At 38.0% G+C, this 18,483-nt stretch overlaps 1 protein-coding gene across 1 annotated transcript in view; it reads left to right on the forward strand.

The window, feature by feature from the left end:
* The window catches only part of LAMA2 (laminin subunit alpha 2), a 388,353-nt gene that overhangs the window by 255,183 nt on the left and 114,687 nt on the right, over positions 1 to 18,483 (forward strand). The window contains exons 23-29 of the mRNA XM_075497163.1: positions 470 to 606; positions 3,086 to 3,322; positions 6,782 to 6,925; positions 9,354 to 9,533; positions 10,300 to 10,488; positions 10,581 to 10,819; positions 15,531 to 15,648. Coding sequence (XP_075353278.1) covers positions 470 to 606; positions 3,086 to 3,322; positions 6,782 to 6,925; positions 9,354 to 9,533; positions 10,300 to 10,488; positions 10,581 to 10,819; positions 15,531 to 15,648 — 1,244 coding nt within the window. The remainder of the gene's footprint in view (positions 1 to 469; positions 607 to 3,085; positions 3,323 to 6,781; positions 6,926 to 9,353; positions 9,534 to 10,299; positions 10,489 to 10,580; positions 10,820 to 15,530; positions 15,649 to 18,483) is intronic.

Below are 18,483 nucleotides of genomic sequence, written 5' to 3' on the forward strand. Positions count from 1 at the left end.
GAAAAGTCTGCTTACAGCAGCAGAAGTTTCAGGAGGTTGGCTCAGATTGGTGGAAGAGGTTAAATATGCTGCAGGTTCCCTGCGTGGAGGGCTCAAAGGCAGTCAAGTGGCTTCTTGCACAAGACAGCGTGGGCCCAGAAACTGTACAGCGATACTCCCGCAGCTGTGGCACATGAGTGCACCAGCTCAGAAGTCTCTGCACTTCCACAGTCGGCGCCTTTATTTTTCCCATTCTGTTCTCATTGCAGTTACTTCAACCTCAGGTAACCTGTGTTGCACTGCTCTTGGTTTGGGTTTCTCTGGATTTACCATACCTTTTCTGCCCCACTGTGTCTGCAGATAACTGAGAGTTCACTGTACGGTAAAGGCTTTGGTGCAATGATCCTAACCCTGTTAGGGTCTGCTCTCCAGGTGTCACATAAAGGGGTAACTTTTCCTCTGCTTTATTTTTTTTCTGTCTTCCATGAAGCCTGTGAGTGTTCACGTTTTGGTAATAACTGCGATCCCATCACTGGCCGCTGTATCTGCCCTCCTAATACTGTTGGAGAGATGTGTGACAAATGTGCACCAAATTACTGGGGTCATGACATTGTCAGTGGCTGCAAGGTGAGTGGATCTCTATTTTCTCTGTGTGCGTTACCTCTTTCCCACGGGGTAAATACAGTAATTTGTAGCTGGAACACAATTTTAGGTTTATAAATCACGCTTTGTCTCTGCATTGCGAGTTTTGGTGTCAGACTGTGATGTAAATGTTGGCGATCTGTTACTGAGCTCTGTAGATCCTCTGTCTCAGGTGTGCAGCCTGTAACACCGAACACCCTGTTTATACTGCTGTCATCCTGAGTCAAATGTCCTGCTTGAGCCTGGTTTCTTTTATTATAGCTGTGTTTAACGTGATTGAGGAGATCACCACATTATTGTACAATGTATATAGATGTATAATTACAGGTAACTGACAGTGCCTTTGCAGAACAAATTTACTTTGGCCCTAATTGTGATACCACTGGGATTTGTACTTGAAGTTTACTTCAGAAGGGCTTCAACTTGTGCGTAAAAGACAGTGAAGAGAGAAGAAAAGGAACAGACACTTTAGCTGTAAAATGCACTTTCTTCTTATGTTCTTAAAAGGGAAATAAACCTTCTCATTAGCCTTTAAATCCTTCTTATTCCAGTGTTTGACATGCTTAAACAAAAATTCTGAAGGGGAGGGAAGGAGGGAGAAGAAACAGGGAAACAATGATAGTACGTCAAAGAGGCCATGAAAGCTATTGTTAACGTCCTACTCTTGAGTTACGGGGAACAGTATTCGGTTAAGGTCGAAAACTGGTGACAGTGAATATTGTGCAAAGTTCAAATGCCTTCTCCTCTCTGCCATTCTCATTGATGATGAGGGATTTATAGTACTGCTGCAATTACTCCAAAAAACGATGTCTTGTCTGAACATGGTCATACACCATTAATGCTCTTTCTTAAAAAGCTGTTTGTCATGTAGCTCAGACTGCAAACTAATTATCAAGAAAGATTTCTTTTTTGTATGTATGGAAAACTCCTCTTGTGAAACCTCTGCTGTGCTGCTGTGATATAGACTCTTGGCTTCTGAAACCAGCCTAATGAGGTTGAAGACCTCTGTTTGAGCTCTGGAGTATATTCTCTGATTGTCTTTTATGTGAGCACATTAGTATGGCAGTTCCATGGCACCATCTAAATTAATAATGATCTATCAGCCCACATTTCTTTCAGTATGTTGCAGCTAATTTCTGCAAAGTGAGATGTGAATCTCCACTCGCACTCTTTGTAGAAGATTTCCAGGGCTGTCATAACTCAGGGGGATAGAGAGCATTGCATAAAACTGCTTGCTCGCAAAACAAACATAACATCTGATTGTAATTTAGGTTTTGATATTGCACACCAAGCTATTTCAATGTATGGTGAACAATTTGCTTTCTAAGCTTTATGTTCAAATGTATCTTGGAGAATAAGGTTCTTTCTGTCAGCAGGTTTTATTTCTTAGGTTAGGTAATAGTCTAGCAGTCTAACATTTAACCAGTAGTTAAATAGTTTCTCTGGCATTCAGTAAAGATTTAATTTCAATGTTTCCTGTATATAATCACCTTCTTTATAAGTGGTCTTTTCAGATCAGAAGAAAGGTGCTTTAGGTATTCATGTAATAAACAGTTTTGCTTAGAAACTGAATCTATGTTTTCCTCCTCTCTCTTTCAGCTTTGTGTCCTTAATTTTAGCAAGTCTGTCCATGTCAGTTACTGTGGTAACCAGTACTACTGGCACTGAGTTTGCTTCTGCAAGCTGAACTTCTCCAAATGAGATTCTGGTCGTGCCAGTGATCATAGCAAATGTCCTGTGCTAACTTTGCAGTACGGTCACAGTAATAGCACTGGGGGCTTCTTCTGTTCTTTGGAAGCCTGCAGCTTTCCCTGCTACTTACTGCTGCACACAATATCTAGGCCCCCTGGCAAATCATCTGTTTCTATCCTTACCTGCCTGCGCAAGTCTCATTCTGTGAGCAAGTTTTCTTCCCAGTACACCACATGACTAAATCTCTATCCCTTACCGTGTAAATTACTGTCATCTAAGAGTCCTGTTTGTACAAAGAAGATAGTTACCTGTCTGATGGATGAGTAATAAACATTGAGCTAGATTCCACTGGGACCACTGCCCCTGAGCAATTCCAGCTTTAGCAAAGTGGTCTGAACATGCCCGGCAGAGGATTTACATAGAAAGCACTTTTTAGAGAGCACTTAGAGTTTTTTAGTTAATTTTGTCCGCAAAGTATCCCAGTGTCTTGACCCTTTTGGATTTACTTGATTTCACTGCCTATCAGTGATAAGTAATATCTGTTCAAAAAGAAAAGTGTTGTAAATGTATTCAGTGTAATTGCTTGACCCTTGTTGAATAAAGACAAATACCTAGCCTTATAATTCAGATACGTTACCTTTGGACAGTGGAAATTCACTGCTGTACTTTATTTATAGATACTTGAAAGAGGTGAGTTGCTTTTTTCTTGGGTTGGTTTGGTTTTTTTTCCGAAGCACAATTGCAATTTTCTCCTTGTTTCTCTCCTTTTTAGCCCTGTGACTGCAGCCTCATTGGAGCCCTGAGTTCTCAGTGTGACTTAAATACAGGCTGTTGCTTCTGCCGCCCTGAATTCTCTGGGGACAAATGCACTGAGTGCAGGTTGGGTTATTGGAATTATCCACAATGTGTTGCGTGTCAGTGCTTCCTGGCAGGGACGGAGCCACAGAGCTGTGATACAGAGTTGGGGAAGTGCTCATGCATTGATCATAGTGGCCAATGCAGCTGCAAGGTAGGACAATGAAGGTTGTAAGCTGATCTTATAGCTGCTGAGAAGTTTATTCCAAAATTCATTGACATTTGTACTTGCCTGTTCCAACAATATATGTAAACAAATCTAGTTGGTTTTTATAGTGTATTTGCTAACTGCTGTGGGAGGAGTCTACCATAAAGAAAGACTTAAGTGCTTCTCAGTTGCTTTTTCACACACTAACACTTGCCAGGATAGCATCCTCTTAGGCTCTCTTCTCACTTTGTATCTCTTCCTGTTCTTACAGAATTGTTGCAATTTAACCCCATTCAATACAATTCCTATTCAGATACTTGGCAAATTAGAAGCAAACACATCAGTAATAACAGTATGCCACAGTGCTAGTTCTGCATTGATTTAGAGGGAGTCAATACTGATCATTTTATGAGTAGACTTCACTGCAGTAGTATCTGTTCTTCTGAGTAGACTGCATCCAATTCAGGGTCACTAAAGCAAAGACTTTTGGCATCATGACCCACAGCATTCTTATTTGGAATTGTTCTTGGAAGAACAGCTCACTTAGGTGATTTGAAAATTGGCTGGATTGCTGGGCTTGAAGGGAAATAATCGGTGCTTTGACATGCAGTTGGTAGCCAGCAAGCAGAGTACCCTAGAGCCAGTACCTTCATCAGGTGACACAGATGACAGAATTCACCATCAGCAGATTTGAGAATATTGCTGATTTGGAGGAGGTAGAGGTTGACATGCTGAACAGTAGAACTACAATCTAGAGGGTCCTTGAAAAGCTTGGTGTTTGGGAAAATAGAAAGATCATGAATTGGAGTGGAATAACCTCAAGAATCAGTACAGTTTGGGAGGAAAAAGGCTGAGTGGTAATCCCGCTGAAAAGCACATATGGGCTTTGGGGAATGGTAAACTGAATATAAGCCAACCATATACTCTCATTGTAAATAAGGCAAACTGCCCGCTGAGCTGGATGCATTGATCATACTGGCCAATGCAGCTCAAGGTAGAACATCATGCAGAGTGTGACCAGCAGAGGAAAGTCTTTATCCCCCTCTACTCAGCGCTGGTAAGATTGCACTTGGAAATGGTGTCCAGTTTTAGGACCTGACTCAAGAGTGTTGTTGAGAAACCAGAGAGGATCCAGAGAAGGGCTACAAAGAGACTTGGAGCAGGTGATCTGTAAGGATATACTGAGAGAGCTGGCCTCTTTCAGTCTGCAAAAAATAGAGGCTAAGAGAAAATACAGTTGCAGCCTACAGCCACTTCAAAGAGTAGTTGATGGAGTCAAGTCCTTTCTGATAGTAGCAAAAGATGTGACAAGGGATGACAGCTGCAAATGGCAGCTTGGGAATTTGGGGTTGGACATTAGAAAGAAAAATCCCTAGGATGGTTATGCAGCACTGGAACAGATTATCCAGAAAGGTTGTGAAATCCCCATTCTCGGAGGTTTTCAAGAACTGGCTAGAAAGGGGTGTGGGTAACCTGATCTAGTATTGGCGATAGTCCCGCTTCAGGGAGGAGGTTTTTAAAAGTGACCTCTAGAGATTCCTTCTGTGATTTTGATTCATTCTTTTTCAGAGACTGTATTGACACAAAGAGCTAGCAAAATGGGAAGATGAATTTAAATGATTGAATAGCCAGGTAATTCTTTTGTTAAATGGGCACCAGTCACTTCATTCTGAGTTTAAAGGATAGACTCAATGGAGGAACTGTAGAACAAATTACATGGAAGGGACCTATGGAGGTCATCTAGTCCAGCGCCTTGTTTGAAAGACATTCCTGAGGCAGTATTTCCAAGGATGGGGATTTCACACCCTCTTTGTGCAATCTGTTTGACCACCCTGCTGTTTTTCTGGTGTATTTGAACGGAAGACGTTATGTTCTATTTCACAAATACTGATTCATTTGATGGTGACCATAAGAAAACTGAAGTGAGTTGATCACATGAGTAGAACTCAGCCTAATGATCAGTGGTGTTTGTCCTATGTCATCCTCTGAAATGGAAAAATAGAAGTATCTCAATTCTTTCAGCCTCTCCTGATACATGATGTGCTCCAACCCCTCTAACCATCTTGGTGCCCCTTTTCTTGATTAGGTCCAGTATGTCAATGTCTTTCTTGCAGCTCTTGTAAGCACTAAATAGAAAGAATAGGGGTTTATGGCATTTTTTAATAGAAATGTTTCTTTGTTGATTCTTTTAAGGCTAATATAGTTACTGCTATGTTTCTGTGACTGCAAATTAACAGTATATATTTAGCTGATGATTAATGATAAGAAATGGCAATTGACATTAAACAAAATGCAAAGCAAGTAAAATTCACAATTTATGACAGAAAATGAGCAAATAATACTGAATTAAGTCAGCAGATTTTTTTTCCCAGAATTTAAGTCTAAGTTTGAATTTAAATCTAGGGTTGGCTAACCTTTTGTGTAACTTTTTTGCAAGAGTTATATATTGAAGAAGCTAGATTTTTATAAAGTGGTAATCATTTCCATTTAAACCTGCTGTTATAGCTGCAGAAATGAGCTTTCAAAGGCTCGGGAGCCCCTTTGTCAGCCCTGACAAAAAGCAGCAAAATCTAAGCTAAATACAGTGTAGGCACATTTGCTGATAGAGTTACATGTGTGGAAATGAGGGTTAAAAATGGTAAATCCTCAGGGATGATGTTGGTTTCCTGTATAAGCTTTGGAAAGTGGAATTTGTTTTTTAGATTGGCTTCTTCACATTAGTCTCAAGAGAAAAAAAGGCGGGGGGGGAGGAAAAGCCAACCAATGCTTTCTTATTGGTGATTTTTTTTAAATACCTTGGTCTCAGCATGAAAATGGTTTTAAAAGGCTATGCATAAATGATTGTGTATCTGGCCCGATCTAGTATAGCTTTTTATTTGGACTAATTGAAAAATGAAAATAAAAGCATTGACATTAGAACAGTGAAACATTTCAGCCTTGTTAATACTGTTCAATGATGTGGAAAGCAATCACGAAGAGGGGAAAGCTTTTCTGTACAATATTTCCATTAAAATATGTTTCTCAACAAGAACATGTAGTACTGTACCTTAAACATTCTAACTTGTCAAAGCTAATTCCTATTAAACAAAAGGCTTGATTAACCCTGGCAATTTCAGAAGGACATATTTTTTCTTATCTTATCAATCAGTTATTGAGCATGTCATGCCCAAAGTGCCATTTGATTTTTCTGTGCTTACAACTATCAGTATGAAGCCAGCATCCATTGCTCAGAGCTACTCAGTGGATACCAATGCAAATGCCTCAATTACATTAATTGTATATGTTTGTATACACACATGAGAAGAAGCTGGGAAGTTCCTTGAATATTTCCTTGCACTTAATATTATTTCTCTCTGCACCCTGTTATTATCATTACTGTATGATTTTCTTTTTCTTATTACTACCTCAAAATAAAGCTTGCCTTTTTTTTTTTTTTTTTTTTTTTTAATATTCTCTCTCTTCCAGGTTAATGTGGAAGGTGTCCACTGTGACAGGTGCAAGTCTGGTACATTTGGTCTCTCTGCCAGAAACCCACTTGGCTGCAGCAGTTGCTATTGCTTTGGCCTGACTACACAGTGCAGTGAGGCAAGGGGGCTGATTCGCATGCGGGTGAGTAGGAAACTGCTGAGCCGTGTAATGCGATAATGTTGTTTCCTGCTGGCATCTTTTAGTCAGGCACTGAGAGGTAGCCAGAAAATGGCCAAACATTTAAGCAATCATTTTCCTCTTTATACTTTGAGAAGTGGAGAAAGCGGTATGTTCCATTAGACAATCAGTGTCAAGGCATTAAAAGTAAATAAGTAGATAAGAAAACCAGTGATAAGATAGCTGACGTCAAGCCAAAGTAAAGCTATTAAAACCCAGGGAAGGGCAAGCTAGTCGTGTGGGGAAATTATGCAGCCCAGTGCATTGTAACATAATCTCTGGTATATGATACACAGTTTACCCAGGTGTATTCAAGGGCCACAGATGCTTGTTGTCCAGCATAGATTTCCTATGGTTCAATTAATCCATTTATTTTCAATGTTTTGGGTTTTTTTTAAATTTTTTTTAAAAAAGAGCTTATTAAAGCTCTATTTAAATCCAAGAGTGGGAGGGTATAATCCATCAGAGGAAACAAAGAGCTCTCCACCTTTTTGTGGAAGAGGGCCTTGAGACCTGTGCTGGACTGACAAATAAGGCTGGATGTCTCTATGTGTCTGTACAACGAGTGCAAAACACATATTGAGACCACTGCTGTCTGTCACTGCTGTTCCAGCTCCTCAGTTACATTCTGGAGGAGCTATTTCTAATAGAAAATGACTAGTTCAGTCCCCATGTATGGTCAGTCATATCTCTGCTAGAAAGCATGTCAACCATAGAGGGAATGTCTGCCTAATGCAAATCAGCCAAAGCCCCTGACTTGCCGTGCACAAGCATCAATTGGATAAGGATACTTTAGGCTGAAATCAAGGTGTCATCTCTTACTAAGGACTTCATATCTCTTGGTTAAAGTAATATGAATAGCACCCATTCTCCCCTTCATTGTTCAATCCAATAGCACCTCTTTCCCTTTGCAGTGGATGATGCGATTTATCATGATCTGATCCAGTTATTCTCATTATTTCAGTTTTGCCCATCATATGCTGGTAGGCTGGAAATGAAAGGCTGTAAAAGGCTGACAAGTTATAAAATTTAATCAAGTTCCATGACAGCAGCAGTTCTGGAAAATTGTGCTTTGACCTTTGTGGCAGCACAAAGCAGAAACATAGTTTAAATCTCCTGATCATTTTGTGTCTTTTGATTAATTTCCTTTCCTATTTATGGTCATATCTGTTTAGATATGTGTATGTCCATGTCATCTACTTTTTGGTACTTGGATCTATTTCAGAATTGATTCAGAGTTGTAAACTGAGTAAGACTGGGTTCTGCCAGCTGCTAGTGACTATTTCAGATACTTTCAGGTGCTTCAAATGGCATTAGACATGTTTAAACAAGCAAATCCTGTCTTACGTGACAATAAGGCAAGGCTGATCTGAAATGTGTTGACCACTTTCTTGATGTCTAAAGTAGTAAACAGTAAAATACAGTTGTGATAGGAACTCAGGAAATCTCACTTAGGACTGGCAATGTTAGGAATGCTTCCATGTCTGGTCAGTCCATAGATGCTGCTGTAAATGGAAATACCAAGGTGCTTAAAGTATAGTACAGGGCTTGGTTGATTCCTCCTTACGTGATCCCTGTCTCATGAACAGCGTGTTGATGGGATGACTATTGGAGACTCTGCATTTGTTTTCAAATTTGTTTTCAATTTCAAACTCTGCATTTGTTTTCTTTGTTTTCCTCACTCTTTGGGAGAAAGCAATTTTAATACCAGCCCTTTGCATTTGTTCACACACTTCCTGGGATACTTTTCATCTGCACAGAATTACTAAGACTCTTATTACATTTTTTGATCAAAATAATGATTTCTGTATGATGCCATTGAGACTCTTTCAACAAGTCTAAGAAAATTACAAGTATCTAAGTGGCATCCTTATATTTTTCATTAAATCTGAATTTAGAGTTACAGAAACCCTGAGCCCTCGCTCTCTGCATATTGCCCGGAGAACACTTAGTTTGATTATTGCATAAAAGTTCCAAGGGATCAGACACTGTGTTCCACAGCCCCAGTGATGTATAAGTAGTGCTGGTGAGAAGTATGCTTCTTCGTAAGGTACATTTCTCACAATGCAAGCAGAAGAGGCCTGAGACTGAAATAGCAGTATGAAAATTGCTTCAATAAAATTCTTGGGATCGCTTGCTGATGAAACTTATTTAACCACTGCTAGTACGTTCTTTGTTAACATGAGGACAAGGTGCAAAAGGCTTGAGGGGGAAGTCATTGTTATCACTGTTTATACCTGAAGGAGTAGTAAAACTGTGTTGTGACAAATTGCTCAGGATGTGAAATGAAATTACCTAGAAATAATTTTTTAAAGAGTTAGAATTTAAAGACTAACACTTAATGGGGAAAAATACACTTGATTTTCTTCTTGATTTTTTGGAACATGTGTAGGTGACCTTGAAGCCAGAGCAAATGATTCTACCACTGGTGGATGAAAAGCTTCAGCGCAGCACTCTTTTAGGGATTGCGTTCCAGCCTCCTGAAATAGTGGCAAATATAGAACAGGTGATGCAGGATCTTCGGTCAGAACCTGTTTACTGGAGACTTCCAGAGCAGTTTGAGGGACGAAAGGTAAACATAAAATTCCACTGAATACTGACATGGATTTATATTTTTTTTAATCTTATATTTGTATTTTGCAGTGCCTTTTTTCCCTTCCAATAAGCATGTCATCACACAGTGAAAGGTACTTCAAAAGAAACTAAATGCCATTCCATTATTAAAAATTATTTGCTCTGTTATAATGGAAATTCGTAAGTGTGTAACATAAACACTATTTTAAAATATATATTTACAGACAGTAACATGTAATATTTTTCCACAAGATAGATTCTCTCATTAAAATGTTATTTGAAAAATTAAGCTGCATTAATATAACTGTCTTGTAACTTTTTGTTTCTCTCTATTAAAAATAAAAAGCCTGGTCTTTGTAAGTTACACAGGAGAAAATGGTTGAAATAATGCTCCTTTTGGATATTGTTATGCGCCTCTGTGACGATTTATTTTGCACTTCTGATGTTACTTGGTTTGGCTTGGTAAAGTTTAGATGTTTCTTTCTCTAAACACAAACTTTGGGGAGCACCAAGGCACCTGTAAAGAAATAGATAACATTTTGTTTTTAGCGTAGTACAATAACAAATTGCTGGTGGGTATTTTTGAACACAGCCCTTGTCCCCTGATAGTTCCACAAGCATGTATTGCTATTTTCTACTACACGCACATTCATCAGACTGTGCACAGGTGCATAGTGTATCTAGCTCCTACATATGCCCAGGAATTTATTTTTAGCTAACTGAAAATGAGATTTCTTTTTGTACTTTGTGTTTTGCTTTGTTAGCTGACCGCTTATGGAGGGAAACTGAAATATGCAATCTACTTTGAAGCACGAGAAGAGACAGGTTTTACTACTTACTACCCGCAAGTCATCATAAGAGGTGGGCCTCCCACCCACACAAGAATTCTTGTCCGGCATATGGCTGCCCCTCTGATTGGGCAGCTGACAAGGCACGAGATAGAGATGACAGAGGTAACGTTCCCATCTGCTTTTTTCCCCAGAACTTAAGCACCTGGTTCTTTGTAATACTGTTAATAATCCGGTTTTGTATTACTGTCTTTCAGCATGAATGGGAATATTATGGTGATGACCAAAGAGTCAGAAACACTGTGCCCTGGGAATATTATCATGATGACCCAGGTGTCAACAGGACGGTGTCCCAGGCAGATTTCACATGGAAGCATTACGGAGATGAATCAAGACCAAGTAGAGCTGTATCCCGGGAAGACTTCCTGAATGTGTTGTATGATGTTCATTACGTTCTTATTAAGGCTACTCATGGCAATATCATGAGGCAGAGCAGGTAAGTATTTCATACAGTGGTCTGAAATAGTGCAGTAGTCACAGATAACCTGATAGAGCTTCCCAGCAGAATTTTTATTCATAACATGAGCTATAAGCAGTTGCTGAGAAGAACAGAAGGAGTTAGTATTCAGCACAGCAGAAGATGCAGGAGAGGGAAATTTTATTCACTAGAAAATTTAATCACAATAGGCAAAAGAAATCCTTATTTTCAGGATTCTAGACCAGAAAACACATGTAAGCACACACATCCTGAAACAAACCCAAAGTATTTTTTGAATAAATGTCTACTTTATGAAAACATGATGCTGTAATTAAATATAAATGTTAGAATATGAAGGAATTTTCTCTTGCAAGTGGGAAATGAGCTCAAAGTCAAAGATGAAAGAGTACTCCTTTAATGAAATGCTACTTAATCCAATATATTAAGGGCAGATATATTCAACATTTTCTATTCAGTTTATTCATTAATAAGTTAGATGATGAAATAAAGACAATGCTTACTAAATTTGAAGTGGACATCAGACAGCAAGATGAGAGGAATAATACAAAAATCTGCTGCAATCTAAAGGTCAATTGTAAGATTTTACACTTTGAAAGGAGTAGTCAATTGAACAAACAAGGAACAACTGCTTAGTTACCTATTCTTCAAAGAGGGGCCTGTTGTTTACAACGTATCACCAGGTGAACATGATTCAGTAATGATACTCTTGTTGAGAAATGCTAATATTCTAGCTGCATGTATAAACAGGTATGGCCTGCAAAGTGCAAAATATTAATCTTTTACTTCCATGTAACACTAGTAAAGTCTAAGTATCAAGTTTTGGATACTGGAATTCAAGAAAAAATTATTAAAGCGTTCAGAGGATAAAGTGAACATCATCACAGGTCAGAAAATATGACCTGTAGAGAAGATGTAAAGAACCAGATTTATTTAGAAATCAGAAATTGCCTTAAGATCCATAAAATGTTGTCACAAAGAGAAAGAAAATAACCAGTTCTCTGGTGCCATGGTAGTTAAGTCAAAAAAGACAGGAGCTTAAGCTTCAGCAGGAAAGATTCACATTAGACATGAGAGAAAAATTCCTGGGGGTAAAGAAGGTCTGGAATAGATTACATAAACTATTACTAAAAGTTTTTGGTAACTAATTCACAGTATCCTTTGCAAGCAAAATTTATTACAAGGACACAGGAATAATTGGAGATAAACTCCAAAGGTCTCCAGAGGGCCCTTCTATGATTCTGTCATAAAAGCGATAGGCTAAAATTATTTCTGGATTTCTAGGTCACAAATAGGTCTATAAGAACATGACCTTTGGAGTTTATGAGGGTGAATAGTAGGGGCAGATACAACGCAACGTTGTAGCGCTGTGTGACAGAAGACATAGTCATTGTTGCTGCTATTGTCTCTATTTAAAGTATATCATTTACAGAAAGTATTCATCCAACTTGCACTGGCTAGATGCTAAATATTAACAACAGATGCCATAAATGTTTTACATTGGTTTCATTTATTTTTGGCATAGTCAATTGAGGATATTGTATTACAAGCACAGGGAATTCCCATGGAAAGAGATAGGAAAGTATCTCCAGTGCTACAAGGAAAACTTGAGAAACATATCCATGTTTTGTGTCTGTTTCTCCCCTCCTTTCCCTTTATGCACTACAGATCCTAGTTCAGCTGTGGAAGCAAAAACTGAATACTATCTCAGCTCAAGCAGCATAAGTTATGAAAATGAACCTCCCTTTTCATGATTTTGTTCTGAGATGCGTATGACCATTGTGACTGAACTAGACCTGCATTGTAATACAGCACCATTTTATCAAGGCTACCTAGTAATGAGGCATATACCAGAACAGAGGAGGAGTTTTCAGTTTCAGGGCAGGTTTGCAAGGTGGCACTTAAAGAACCAAAATGTATTTTTACAGCGTCGCATTTCAGAATGTGACGTTTTATGTGACAGCAGGACTTAGCAAAGAGTTCATCTGTTCTTTCTGGTAGCTCTCCATCCGAAGTCATAACCTTGCATATCATACCGTATTTGATTTTGGAAGTGGTTATGTTACAATAGATTTCTATGTTACGTATGTAACATTCATCACATGGCATGTGAGACTGTAAGTAGAGAATAAACAGCAGGAATACATTATTATTTTTTTCAAGTTAGCACCTTGAATGATTTCAGAGGAAGTTTTGCTTAAGACCACAAAATAAATCCCCCAAAATGTTTTTAAAGGTTAGTGGAATATTAGCTTGCGTAAGAATTGAAGGCTTTTATTAAAAATAGTCTGTGACCCTCTAAAGGACAATATTTATGCTCAACTTTAAACATATGTTTGAATTAAGTGACTTATAATAAATCATTTGTTTCAATAGAGTGTGATGTGCTTTCTAAATAAGGGCCCTGTTCTAAACTTGTAAAGTTTCTCTTTCTGCCTGACTGTGCATAGTAGAAAAGTATAAAGCAAAAGAAACTGTGGATGGGAGGAGGAAAATACTATATATGAAGTCTTTTTAAATTTTTTAAGGTTCTTAGTACTGCCTTAATTTCGATTGCAGAGTTTAAAAGCTGCAGACAAGTGATAAACTACAGGAAAAGCATTTTAAAATAAAGTCAAAACAGCAGCACCAGCAGTTGGAAGCATAAAAATAGCCTAGTTCTAGCATTAGCGCTGTATTGGCTATATAGTCTAGCAGCAATGCTGATGTTTCTGCTTCAAAGCTGCAGCATTACTAGTGATTTAGGGATTTCTGCTCAGAATCCAAAGCCAAACATTTTTCTCCTATATTGTTCATTTTGTTGTGCTCATTTTCACATTCACCGCCCTAAATTGAAACATTTCTTTTATTAGATTTTGTTTTGCTTTTCAGGCAACTGGGCTGTGATAATAAATTAGTTTGAATTGGAGGTATGCTTTCAATTTGACTGTGAATTATTTCAATATCCCTGACACTGATCAGGTAGCAGTTGTTGGGCTGCTGCCTATTAGACATGTTCCAAGAATCAACCAAGCCTGACCTTCCTTAAGTAACATTTCCACACAAACAACAGGTAGCTTTGTGGTCCCAGAGTATATTATTATGTAAATATAGCTTTCCGACAGTAAATAGTTTTTTTGCAGCACACAGACCATTGCTTCAGCCTTGAAGATGATGGGGAGGCAGATTTCATTTTGTTTCTCCGTTAAATGTACAGAGATTTCAATGTAAGCTTACATTGACATATCAGATCATGTCAAATGGTTTTACCCTCTTTATTTTCAGTCTTCTGTTTTGACCTGGCTTTGTTTGCTTGGGTTTTTTTGTTTAGTTTCCCTGCTCCACTGAAACCCTTTCTTCAGGTGGTAAGAAGGGAGCACAGGGTTTAAGTTACTAGATGATCTGGGGATTTTGTATTGACACAAGGTAACAAGAGGTACGGGTCTGGTCACCTAAGCTCAATCGCAAAACTCTCACCTAGTTCAGGAGTGGGCATTTGCTTTTCCTACAGTCATCCTGACATTGGTGCCTATATGCCGATGTGCAGAAGAAGAGTGTCATTCAGTCGCTCAGTAATCAAAGTTTGGGAGTAGATGAACGGGCTATGAGCATGAGGAGGAGTTCAGCAGTTCTGTGAGCTCCTCTGCATTAGCCCTATGCACAGACACTTAATGAATAGACTCTAGCAGCATTATCAACATTTATTCAGCTAGTTAGTCAACGTTCTTCAACTTTTTTTTTGAGGTTGGCAATAAATTTGAAGCTTTAAAATTTACACTATTCTACCCTTTTTGTTTCTCAAAGACGAAGTAAGGAGTTCCAGATCATAGCATTCATTTAAACAAACTAACAAGCCCCCAAAATAAAGAAGTAAGCTAAAAGAACAGCATTGTGGTACATTAGGATTAAGTGTATTTCATTAGATATTATGTTTGTTGTCTTTGTCTGTGATGTACTCAACCCTATTTGGCAGGTCAGCGTGCATGCTGGAAAGACAGGGAGTGGTTGAGAGGCAAGGATATTATTATTAATACAATCAAACAAATGTTTGGAAAATTAAAATGTTGGAAGCTCTACCATGAAACATATCCCTTTCTAGCAGATGCTTCTGTAGTAGGATTTCTTGTTTGCTTTAAATTGTTTGTTTATGTGTCTAAATGATCCTAAGGAAAAAAGAAAAAAGATATCTGGCTACAGATCTTAAAATTCCTGCTAAAAAGGCAAATGCCCAATGTCTTTGAAGTCTGCTTTAGAGCTTGTTAGGTTGCTTTAGTTGCTGAGGATAGCTTTTATTTTATTTTTTTTTAAATAGTTGCCTCATTAAAAGCTCATTTAGTGAACAATTTTATTGCCGTACCTATGAGAATCATGAATTGGAACTGCATTTAGTATGTGACTTCAATTTCTTAATGAGTCCCTCCAAATGAAGAATCAGATACGAGCTTTTGTTAATAGTTCGGCTGAAAAGAGATTAAAAAAAAGAGAGAGAATCAAGCGGGAGAGAAAAGTTAGTTATACTATTGCCTACAAATGGAAAATGAGACTGGAGGTGGTGGTAGCTTTGTTGTTTCCTTAGGAGAGGCAAAACTAGTGCTGTTTGTCTCCTGTAGATCAAGGAGCCTACGAACAGCCGAATAAGACCATTTTCTTCCATGCCAGCTGACTATGAACTAACTGGGTTTGAGCTAGTGCTTGACGAATCTCATTAGAGATGTTTGCTCCTTTTTTTCAGGATTTCTGAGATCTCAATGGAAGTTGCTGAAGGCGGCACTGTGTCTGGGATGACTCCGCAGGCTTACTTGATTGAGAAATGTGACTGCCCATTGGGTTATTCTGGTTTGTCTTGTGAGGTACAGTACTAACCTGACTTCCAGTAAAAGTCTTTATACCTTCTTCGGTCCATTCATTAGTAAGGTGTGATAAGTAATTAGAGTGTGAATTCATTTAACTGGCAACAACTCTCCCTTAATTTAATTACTTACATTCTTTCTCTCTCAGGTATCTCTCTCACAAGGAATTTAAGCACTTTTTTTTTTGCTTTAGGCAAATATGCCACTGAAACCATGGCGATGACTCAAATACTTAGAATACAGGAAAGTGAGCTTTACTGGGTCAGCATCTCTGAGGCTGAATTGCGTGACTGATGCTGACTGATCAAGCCTTTTTGGACAGATAAGGGTATACTACTATTGTAATGTACTGTGTACAACAGATTGTACTATGTTATCGTGTTATGGTGAGATATGATATCGTAACAATACAGTTATTCCAAAAGGCTGAACTATATGAATCATTTTATCATGATCACGATTCACAGAAGCTGTGGAGAAAAACACAGGAAACCTCTATGTCAAATTAAAAAAAAACACAATTGATTCTATAAATTATTGATAGTTGTAAGTAAACTACAAATTAACATTTGTAATAGTGAATAATTAAAGGTTACATACTACTTATTCCTGAAAAGCTAAAGATCTGTCAGTTGTGTAAAATTCACCAAATAAAGTATAAAAACAAATTTGAAAACAAAAAAGTTAAAAGAATGTTATTAAAGTTGTAGCACCACGCACTCTAAACAAAGCCATGCAGAATTTTAGAATTCTGTTCCATAAAGGCTTTCCAGATTTTTAAGTTCCCTTGTTTGACATCTAAATTCTCATATAAAGTTTTAATACCTGTATGATTGACTGAAATATTTTGTCTTGAAAAAAACCTAAACAGCATTTCAATTTTGATTTCTTAAATGTTAGTATTATAATGAATAACTCAAATAATAACAAAATTTAAAAAGAGAAGTAATTTCAAAAGCAAAACAAGAAATAGTGCATTCTGAACAGTTGGTCAAAAAGGCAGCTCATAGTTGAGAACCTGTAGATTCCTCACATTGATCTTTCCTCTTGAAACTGTTCCAATAGCATGCCTTTGTGGATTCACACTAATAGGATGAAAGTTGTCCATTTTGCTTTCATTTTGCGTGCTTCGCTGGTCAAAATAGCACTGCAAATGCATTAAAAATGTAGATGAGAACCATTCTGTAGCATGTCTGTGCTTCATGAAAGAAGCTTCATGGAAGATGTTTTCAAAGCTTTAGGAAATGTCTACTGCACATGTTCAAACTGTCAGTTTTCTGAATACTTATAATTTACCCAAGTGGATCTATGAAAATACATGGAAAAGGACCACTGAGTTCCGGCAAATATCTTTCCATTTTACTCCCCCACAATTATTCTTCTTCCAGTGCTGGTATAGGACTCCATAAGATCTTGTCCATCCATCCACAAAAGCTTGCCTCCTATCAAATTTCAGTACCCCTTATATAAGCGATGGAGCTGCTTGTGAAGAGGAGCAGAAATTCTGGAACATGGTCCAAATAGTGTATTTTGCTTTATTCTTAGAATCAGTCTAATCACAGTGTCTGAAAATAAAATAAAATAGATCTGATACTAATGGAAACTTTTGTCCTGTACCATTGAAGTTTGGTAAATTTCTAACTCATTGAACACTGGGTGTTGGTCAACTAAGCGAGCTGGGTGGTCCTTAGACGTGTACTATATTTTTTTGCTTATCTAAATATTTTCATGCTGAAGACTGCATGTTTCAAAAATGCCCAAGTTCTATAGAAAATCAGCGGACTTGTATGCGTTTGTAAAATGTATCTTATGATAGGTACCAGAGAAAGTGTTTAAGATGTAATACTTTGCAGAATAGGAGTTAATATTATTGACTGTATGTGCTCTTGATGATGAGACTGGCAGTCTTTCTGTGTGCAACCCAGCATGTTTTTATTATTAAGCAGGACTAGCAATTCCAAATGCCTTTGTTGCATTGCTAGGTGGAGGTAGCAGGGAACACCACCTCGAGTATTCTGCAAATCCCTCAGACATCCTGACTAAGTGGGATCTTGTAAACAGTTCCCCCAAGCTAGCGGTGGGAGTAAATGAGTGAGTAAATGAAGGGAAAGGTGCCTTGTTATCTGCGAGAACTCTGCTCCCTTCAGACGTCGTACAGGATTGTGTTACGCAGCAAATGAGGCAACAGGAACAGTGAGTTCATAGGAAATGCGTGCAAGGAAGTGAATGAAGTACTTTTCTTTGCACACTATTTCAGTAAAAGCATACACCTGAAAGTGTGTAAATACACATATGAGAGATTAACCAGCTCCAGCATTTGCTCAGGAGTACAGATTTTTTTTAAATTACTGTAACAAATTGCATTTTCAAAGGAAAATATATGATAATGTAATTAGAACTTTATTTTAATTCACACCCACCAGGGGCTGGAATAAATGCCTCAGTTGCAACCTTCATACTTTGTGCTTAATTGTGCAATCTTCACAGGCTCATAACTTAGTTTATTTTTAGTGTGCTCAGTGAAGGTTATGGTGTGTTCTGTGAAGGCTTATTTAATTTCAGCAGGAGAAAAAAGCATCTGATACTGAGGCATTTTTTAAGCAAATGCTAACAGGATATATGTATCTATTTCATGATTTATCCTGTAATTGCATTGTGAGGACTATGTGCGCAGCAGTTTTTACTAGAAGTGACATTTATATCCTTTTTTTTTTTTTTTAATCCAGTAGCAGGCTGAAAAAGCAGTGATAAGAGTTTCCCTAATGGTTACTTCTGAAAAACTTCCAAACTAGTAATGAAAAATGTAGTCTGCTTCATCTTTTGTCTGTGCCCTGT

Source organism: Mycteria americana, chromosome 3 (assembly GCF_035582795.1).
Source record: "Mycteria americana isolate JAX WOST 10 ecotype Jacksonville Zoo and Gardens chromosome 3, USCA_MyAme_1.0, whole genome shotgun sequence".
NCBI classification, from domain to species: Eukaryota; Metazoa; Chordata; class Aves; order Ciconiiformes; family Ciconiidae; genus Mycteria; species Mycteria americana.